Here is a 9,149-nt window from a genome sequence, read left to right as displayed (position 1 = left end):
TCAGCAGCACTTGCCTGTATGCCACAGGTGCTGAGGGTTCCTCTCTGAAGCCAGACTTCTTGGACTCTAGGCAACACTCGATGACCATACATGGCGCATCCTGGCAAGACTTGGCCACAGCTGGGGCTTTCTGGTGACTGGCTTCACTGTGGGGTTTCGTGGCATCAGTCTACATGGGAGGAAAGGAAGACACCTTGTGTTTGCGGTCTTCCAGCCCTCTGGCAGAGACCTGATTTACTCAGGGTGTGCCTGCACCAGAGTCCTACCTCTGTCCCTGGCTTGCATCATATGTAAGCGACAGCTACAGAATAACCTGCCAACAACGAAAGTTTCCTCCAAATCCTATTACTCAAAGGCTGGCTTTGACCATGCAGCATTAAGCTTTAGATCCTCTGCAAGTGTTGTCTGCGTGTGTTCACTCTCTACGTTCCCACCATGGTAACTCTGAATCTCCTGAGTGTCCACAAAGAGGACAAAGGATTTCACTGCCATTTTTCTGTTTAAAATATAGACATTCTTTTAAGTTAAGGCTAGAAAGAAAAAAATAAAGTGCAGTCCCAGATATTGCACCTGTCCTGGAATGACTTTATAATTACTCTTAGGAAATAGTTTTGCTCCTCACAGAAGGTTACACCAGCAACAGTGACATCTCCCTGGTAGGCCTTTTGAAGAGTCAAAGTGTACTAAATGCATAGAGTAAGTGAAGTTGAATAATGCAGTTCTGGTTACACTGTGTTACTGAGGGATGGGAATAGTAGGGGCACCAATAACAGCCTTAGGGAAAGATAGTAGTTTAGGTGTAAAGAGGGAGATGAAGGCAAAATAAAAATTGGAAGAAAGAAAAAGGTACTTAAGGAGAAAATGGTTGTGGGTGAAAAAAAATTCTTAGCTGAAATACTGAGGGAGTATTGAGAAACTGAAATACTGAGGGAGTATTGAGATAATGTCAAATTATTACTCAACCAGACCATAGAAAAGCCAGGGATACAAGAAGGACCAAAAGAATAGAAGAATTAATGGAGAATACAAAGAAAAAAAAAGGGAAGAAATAGGGAAAAATAAGAGAAAGAATAAATCACTACTGTCACTTTTTTATTTTGTAGAAAATAAGCTTTTGTACAGCATCTGACTTAACCATTTATCAAACAGACAGCCTTAAAGAAATTCACGTCCCTGAAAATGGAGGCCAGAGACAAATTATATATGCTTTGCTCTGACTTTTCTTGGAAGGTACAGATGTTCATTGTTTGGACACACAATGGACAGATTACTATCTCCAGATGTTCACCATCCATCCTTCCAGAACATTAATAGGCAGGCCAGGGAATTAATCCTTTTAACAGAAACTTCAGTTTCTGCTACTGCTTCAGATGAAGGATTTTGTCAGTGTTTATTTTCTGGAGAGCACCTGTGGACTCTGAACTCTACACTACAGAGCAAACAATTGCTCTCTGTGCTTTCTGATATTTAAAATTCTAAAAATATTTCAGCGTTTCACTGGCTTGGAGAGTTAGCACAGGGTTAGTACTTCTCTCAAGTTACAGACATAAGGCAACTCCTGTAAGAAATCTGAACAGGAGTTTGTCCATAATTATACTTCTTATTTGCAGAGGAAAAAAGCATCCATCAATTTAACATTACCAAATGTGATACAATTAGTTGTCATATATTTATTTACTCCTGCAGAAAAACTTGTGATGACATTTTTGGGAAGGATCTAGGTAATAAACACTCATTTCAATTTGAAAAGAAAAGCTGCCTGTCCCCAATTCTCAATGCTATGTTATATAAAACCACAGATGAAACACTGCTGAAAAATAGTAATTCAGCAGCAGCACCCAAGTCTCCCTGAAAATTCTACACATAGTTTTGAAAACACTATCTTTAATATTATTGGTATGGTTCCTTCTCATTTCCATTCATGAATTTCCATGGCAAAAATTAACCTGCTGAAGCAAACAGACTACAAAAAATACTCTAAGTGAAGGAAGTACACTTGTTGCCTTCAGAGTATGAATCTGTAAGAGAAAAAGAACCCAGGATTTGGTCTTCCACTGATATGAAGAGGATGTTAAACAGGCATGTGCTTTTTTCAGCTTGAATAATTACAGTGAAATGGATGCACAGGTGGCAGCTGAGACAACTTGAGTTTCTCACCTCGGGCTAAAGCTACGTTACAGATGCACACAGTCTCGCAGTGGAGTATCTCACCCTGAGAAGAAGAGCAGAGCTCTGCAAGAGGCTGTGCCCTTTCACTGGTTCTTCTGCCAGTGCTGCCCAGAGTGGCACTAGTTTTCCTCTGGGATGGTCAGGTCACTTCAGCTGACCTGAATTTGCTCTCAAAATGCCTTTGCCATAAACTGATGGAATGAAAAAAGCTGGAAAACTGAAAGTGAAGCCATTGAGGAATTTAGCTACTCCTTTCAAGAGAACAAGAAATTCACCCAAAAGATTGATATCCAAATAACCCACACAAAAGCTGTCAGAGCTGTTGTATGCAGCAGTTTTAAGAAAGCACTCCTATCTGCAGGTGGGTCACTCAGTTACAAAGAAAAAAACCCACATTTTGTGACAGCCAGCAGAAAAAGTTAATAAAAGAGAACCTTGGTAGGAAAAACATGTAAAAAATTAGCATGCCATTAAAACAAGTATAAAGACACATTATATTACATGAGCGAACTGTGTTTTCTTTAGTGTACGTGCCATTTTTTATTAATTCATACACTAAGTGCTAAAGTGTTTCTTAATGCCATTAGGTAGTGCTTTCAGTAAGTAACAGAATAAATAGTTCTTGCATGGTTCTTTTCTGCGTTGTGTCCTCAATTTCTGAAGTAAAAGAAAATTTAAACAAAACACCATGGGTGCCTCCTTCTTCCAAAGCCCAAAGCTGTGTATCATGTTTCTGAGGCACTCTGGCTCCCCTCGGGCGTGATAAATTGTACTTTGGGTACGATGAGGGAGGGATTGGTTCTTCGCATGGAGTTGCTCCTCCGAATGGAGTTGTTTCTCCTCATGGAGTTGCGTTTTCGCAGGGAGTTTTGGTGGGACAGCTCACTCTTCTGCAGGGTCTGGATGAGAATGGATGGCTTCTCATCAAGCTCTCGAGCACTGCAACGCGGCGCTGCCACTTTGACAGTGTTGCCAAACTTGGAGTAGTCGACTGCATACACGCCTTCCTCTTCAGTGACGATGGGCACAAAGCGGTGACCCCACAGGATCTCCTCTGCAATGTAGGAGGTTCTTGCCTGTGTTGTGATGCCAGTCGTTTCTACAACTCCTTCAAGTATCACAATGAGCTCCAGGTCCTGGAGTGCCAGGTCAGTAGCAGAGATATCGTAAAGAGGACTTCGCTTATCTATGACATGACAAATGATTAAGGGAGCCACGAGGAAAATATTGTTGCTTTCAATGGGGTTATCCACAGGGATATCTACTTGGTGAATGGGTATGACTTCTCCTTCAGGGGTTGTAGTCTTCCTCACAACCTGGATTCTCACTGAGGCGCTAATGATCATGCTCTTCCTCAGGTCTCCCACTCGAAACATGAAGCAAAGTTTGCCATTTCGAACAGCAATGACCGCCTGCCGGCTGAAAATCAAGGTCTCAGCCCTTCTGTGAGCTTGTGCAGTTTTCATGAATATGCAGCCCAGCATGACAGCGTTGATGATCAGACCCACAATGTTCTGCAGGATCAAGACTGTGATGGCTAAGGGACATTCCTCTGTCATCATCCTGCCACCAAAACCAATGGTCACCTGAACTTCAATGGAGAAGAGGAAAGCGGAGGTGAAAGACCTGGAAAAGAAGATCCCACAAAGTTAACTCTAAGAACATCAAACATGAACGGAGAAGCTATTAACATATACTTTCTAGAAACAAACTTAAATGTACTCTCCTGGTACAACTAAACCTTCTTTTAGCACGAGCAAGAGCATTGCATGCTCAGTGACTCTGTTTTCGTATGATTAGTGCAGTATCTGATGGGGCCAAGGAAGACCTCAGAGCCTGAGCTCCTAAAAGACCATCTGTAAGACTAGGTGACACTGAGAAGCTCACTGGATCCTCTGTTTAGGAACATATGCTACACATTGTGTTAGCTGACAGTGCTGTAACATCTGGGCTTTCCACCTTCTCCGACTCATAAAGCTCTTGGTGGAGAGTGGTGGTTATGGCAATAGTGAGCAACTGGCTGGCATACCAAAATTCTTCCACCAGCCTGTGCAGGGAAAGGAAACAGGGAAAACAGCAGCATTTTACTCATACTACCTGAGTCATGACTCCCTTTAGCAGGGTTTTCTGGAGGGAAAGGGGACACTCCCAGATTTTTTACACTTCCCAAACCTTTGCTTGCCTTGCAACTGAGCCCACAGGATCAGTCTGGAGACAGAGGCCAGTGGCCTCCACAGACCCCTCTCTGCACATCCCAGCAGGAGGACAATGCTGTGACCCTGGGTTTGGGTTTAGCTCACTGCTGGGGCAAGTCTAGCTGGAAAACTCCAATCCAGAACTGGGCTGTAGAAGTGCAGGTTAAGTTAAACATCCCTAATATGCCATAGAGCTGGACATCAGATGATGCTGTTCATGTACTTTCTGAAATACATTATTTATAGTAGCCCACAATGTCTTAACCCCTGAATATACCAGAGTCTTTAATTTCCTTTTATAACTAGATACATACTTCATCAACATCTCTCATGTCTAAAATCAGTACCTAGAGGTTTATCTGGTAGACTTGCAGCACATTGGGTCTCATATGAACTAATAACATATCCACCCTTCTAACAGAGTGCAATCTCCATGCTCAACATGGCTTTAGCTATGGTAAATATGACCTGCCCATGAAGATGGTTCTAAATCATTCATTGGGCTTGGTTTGCTTTTCAATTAATCTGCTTTAAAATAATATTTTTTTCTCAATCATATTTTCAGTGAACTTGGGGTCACGAGAACACATTAAAATAGCATACGCAATATCAGGGATAATTTTCTGTAGAGTGAGAAAGTTCATCTTTCAGAAAAGCAGCCAGTCTCTGCAGGTGTATCTTCGAAAGAACTTAAACCTTTTTTTCTGCCTATTCTATTTTTTTATTCTTTGGCAGATTCCCTTGTATTAAAGGTTTCTTTGCATTTCATTCTGAAGAAATAAGGGATGAAGGAAGGAGTTAATTAATAGAATCCATGGAATGAGTTATTATGTTAATGAATATTTACTTTCATGCAGAATGAAGCTTCTGGTTTAAACTTAACTCATCTTAAAGCTCTGTGGAGTAAATATTCTGGTTTCTGTTAACAGTACTCCTTCTCAAAAAAAAAAAGAAAAGAGGATCCACCTTTTTACAGTGGAAGTAACTGAATAAGCAAGTTTGTACAGCATTTTGACCATGCGAAGTGGGAGCCAGGAACTCAAAATCACACTGTTCCCAGATCCTTGCCCTTAGAGCTGTGTAACAGTTTTCCTCTTTGAATAATGTCTGCTTTCTGTGGCAAAGAGCTGTGAGACTTAGAAATTTCTGCAGTACTTTGAAAAATTAAACTGCTGTGCAAATTCTATGCACTGGTTAAAATTTCCAAAACCAAGTTTCCCATAAAGCTGTAATGGCACCTACCCAAGAAAGATCTCATGGACTGGCTGAGAGAGTTGGGGCTATTCAGCCTGGAGAAGAGAAGGCTTTGCGGGGACATTATTGCAGCCTTCCAGTTGCTGAAGGGGTCCTACAGGAAAGCTGGGGAGGGACTTTTTACAAGGGCAAGTAGCAACAGAATGAGGGAGAATGGTTTTAAACTGGAAGAGGGTCGATTTAGACTGGATATTAGGAGAAAATTCTTTACTGTGAGGGTGGTGAGACACTGGAACAGGTTGCCCAGGGAAGTTGTGGATGTCCCCTCCCTGGAGGTGTTCAAGGCCAGGTTGGACAGGGCTTTGGGTAACCTGGTCTAGTGGGAGGTGTCCCTGCCCATGCCAGGGGGATTGGACTAGATAATCTTTTCCCTTCCAACCTAAACTGTTCTATGATTCTACGATCTGCAGGCTTAAATCTCAGGAAAGTAGGTTAAAAAATATTTGCCATTATTTTGGAATACATATCATTGCAATATTATATATACTTTTCACCCAGTAACTCACTATTCTTAAAAATGTCAGCAACCATATTGCTATTTCACAACTTTGTCCAAAATGGTAGCCAGATTTAACCAGATGAAGTATTTCACTATGAAGGTAAAAGATTTTCCATGGGTTGGACATGAACACTAGGGTAGCTGTTGGCTAAATCACCCCAGGTACTTACATGAGGAAACAATGTGTGTTCTTTGTCATGGGCTAAACCAGAAAGATACACTGATTAATTGCTCTGCTTTTTCATGCCCCTCTTTGCTGTCCTTGCAGCACAGGTTAGCAGCCATCCTAGAAGAGCCACCAATGTGGGGCTGCCACAGTCGGGGCCACGGGGAGGGAGAGAGGGACAGACCCATGGCTGTGGGTCCACCTCGTCCCAGCTGCATGAAGCCCTTGGCAGATGGCTCATACTCTATGGAGTAGCCCAGGCACCCTGTGGGGAGCCCCATGGGGTGGGCAAAGCTGAGAGGGCCGTCCATCAAGTGGAGGGCTGTCCCTCTAGCCGACCCTAAAGAACCATCAGGGTGTAGCTTCTGGCTAAGTTGAGCTGGACAAATCCCACAAATCCTAGAAATGCTGGGGTTGACACCCTAGCAGACACATGCTGGGTCATGATGCCTCATTTCAGAGGCGACTGCTTCTGGCTAGTTATTGGAAAAGAAATAAGATAGCATCTGCTCCCCTTCCCACCCTGCCCCAATCCCCCAACCTAATGAAAGTTTACTTCGAAAAATCTCCATTTGCTTTAGTTTGGAAAATCCCTATTTAGCAAAAAAGTGCAAAACAAAGGGAATTATTTCTCTGCTCCCTCATGAGCCAGATACAATGTCCCTTCAAACTTGGTGAGGTGCCTCAAAACTAAGTGCAGGATAAAGGAGAAAAGGGAAGCAGATACTCTGACGTCTTAGTGGACCCTGCAGTCCATCCTCCTCCCCCAAGTTCCTCACAGCACTGCAGTGTGTAAAGGCAGCTGATATGGGGCAGTCTGGTGGTACTGAATCAGGACTTTTCTGCTTAAAAACCTAGTGCTATAAAAAGAGAAAATTTTACCGATGAAATAAGGAAGTGATCTTACTGCTTACCCCACCTCCAATTAACAATTGCTCTTCTATTCCACCTATGTATGTGTCAGTTTATTAGTGCCTTGTCTATTGTCATGGATTTGGAGATTGAGGGTAAAATACTTTACCAGGTGACATTTAATCTTGTCCTCCCTTAAGCTTTCACTGTCTGACACATCATGCAGACTGTGGGAACTGTTCCTCTGTCAGACTGCCGGCCTGTGGCTTCATCAAGGTATTTTGAAGCACCCCATACTTAGCTGCCTTGTAAGAGTCATCTTGAGAGACAATTTCTTGCTAGTCCTGCCTGACACCCCCGGCTGGTGCCCTGCCTGACATCCATGGTTGGTACCCTGCCTCCCAGGCACCGCTCTTGGGTAGCTCCACTTCTGTAGCGAGTAGCTCACACCACGCTGGGGATGCTCCCGCTGCCATAGACAATGTTACAATACATATAATAACATACCCACTCTTGTAGCAGGCTCTTACCTCGACAGGCAAGGTATGTTACCCACAGAGTGTGGAAACATGAAAAGCAGCAGGTCTCCCTCCCTCTCTTTCAGATCCTGTAAGGAATCACAGAAATCTACAGTACAGTATTTTCCAAGCCGAGAAGGCTTGCTGAATTTACGTACTCTAGAGGAAAACACTGCACTTTTCAACTGTCTCAACCAAGCACAACGGTTCCAAACCAAACACAACCAAAAGCTGCATTTTAGGCATCAGCAGGACAGCAAGCAGCTCTGTTCCCCCCTCTTTCTTTATCCCACCAACCGTACTTTACCTGACACATGTCACACATGGTGTCCACTTTGTGCTGTTTGTACTGCTTTCTGTGCTTGGGTCCATGTCGCCATGGGCAAAAGCCACCAGCCACCACATCATGGCAAAGAGCAACCAGCTGCACAGGAAAGACATAGTAAAGATCACCAGCGTGTGACGCCACTTCAGGTCCACCAAGGTGGTGAAAATGTCTTGCAGGAATCGCCCCTGTTCGCGGATGTTCTTGTGTGCCAGGTTGCATGCCCCGTTCTTGGCGATGAACCGAGCTTTGCGGGGCCGGTCTCGGATGCGCGGCTTGCGCAGGTTCTCGGCAGCAATCCGTGCCAACACATACTCTTCAGGGATGATACTCTTCCGAGCCAACATCTTCCTGCCACCATAGTCCACTTAGCGAGATGCAAAATGGGAGGTGGTCCCTCTAGCACGTCTCCATGGGTCTCATTTGACCCTGCAAAAAGAGAGAACCTGGTCAGATTTGTCACCTGTGCACTACAGCATGAAGCCTCGATTAGGTACTCCCTACCAACAACCATTACATTAAATGTCACTGTACATATACTTGTTCTACAATGCCCTCCCTCTTTCAGATCATCATTTTTATATGAGCAAATGGTATCGGCTTGTAACAGAAATGAAGATGCTGTTTTGACAGTCCCCAGGAAAGGAGGCTGCAGAATAGCCTTGCAAACTTGGTGTAAAGTAACATGACATACGATGGGGTCGGTTCCTCAGGCTGTTTCTCCAGAAGATCGCAGTGCTCAGATGGCTACTGCAACACAGAGCACTAAGTTATTCGCATCCTTCAGGACCTGAAGAATCAGACTGCTCTGGTTTGAACCAAGGTGAAGTCTGCGGAGAGACCGTGGGGACTCATTTCTTACGGCTGAGGCCCCGCGGTACAGCTCGGAGCCTTGACGAAAGACCCCGCCCTGTCCCCCACAAGCACCACACGGCGGAGCTGAGCTGGAGGAGCGGGAGGCGGGGAACGGGACCCCACGGAGGAGGCGGCCGCGCTGCCCCTTCACGGCTCTCCTTCTTTTCCGGGATCAGGCGGGGAAACCCTCCCTTTATTCGCAAACTTCATCCGCAAACAGGGGACCGAACAAACCTACGGAAAGCCTGGCTCTCCGCAGCAGTCTGCCGGCTGGCCCGTTCCACCAGGGGAGGGCAGGGGCTGCCTGACCCCCCTG

General features: G+C 44.6%; 1 protein-coding gene across 1 annotated transcript; it reads right to left on the bottom strand.

The window, feature by feature from the left end:
* Positions 1–2,687: 2,687 nt before the first annotated feature.
* On the bottom strand, positions 2,688–8,400 carry KCNJ8 (potassium inwardly-rectifying channel, subfamily J, member 8). The gene is made up of 2 exons (XM_010185768.1): positions 7,961–8,400; positions 2,688–3,795 (listed from the first exon to the last, which is right to left on the bottom strand). The coding sequence occupies exons 1-2, from the start codon at positions 8,323–8,325 to the stop codon at positions 2,895–2,897; spliced, it is 1,266 nt and encodes a 421-aa protein (XP_010184070.1). The 5' UTR covers positions 8,326–8,400; the 3' UTR covers positions 2,688–2,894.
* Between the last annotated feature and the right edge of the window lie 749 nt (positions 8,401–9,149).

The sequence above is a fragment of the Mesitornis unicolor genome, unplaced genomic scaffold, assembly GCF_000695765.1.
Source record: "Mesitornis unicolor isolate BGI_N332 unplaced genomic scaffold, ASM69576v1 scaffold14540, whole genome shotgun sequence".
In the NCBI taxonomy this organism is placed as follows: Eukaryota; Metazoa; Chordata; class Aves; order Mesitornithiformes; family Mesitornithidae; genus Mesitornis; species Mesitornis unicolor.
Note: the sequence above shows the minus strand (reverse complement) of the source record. Positions and strands in the feature narration are given on the sequence as shown.

Bases quoted from the DNA above. Each gene is read 5' to 3' on its own strand.
- KCNJ8 (XM_010185768.1), bottom strand. From the start codon at position 8,325: ATGTTGGCTCGGAAGAGTATCATCCCTGAAGAGTATGTGTTGGCACGG. The intron at 3,796-7,960 runs GTAAAGTACGGT...CTTCTTTTCCAG, and splicing joins CCATGTGTGACATGTGTCAG to GTCTTTCACCTCCGCTTTCC.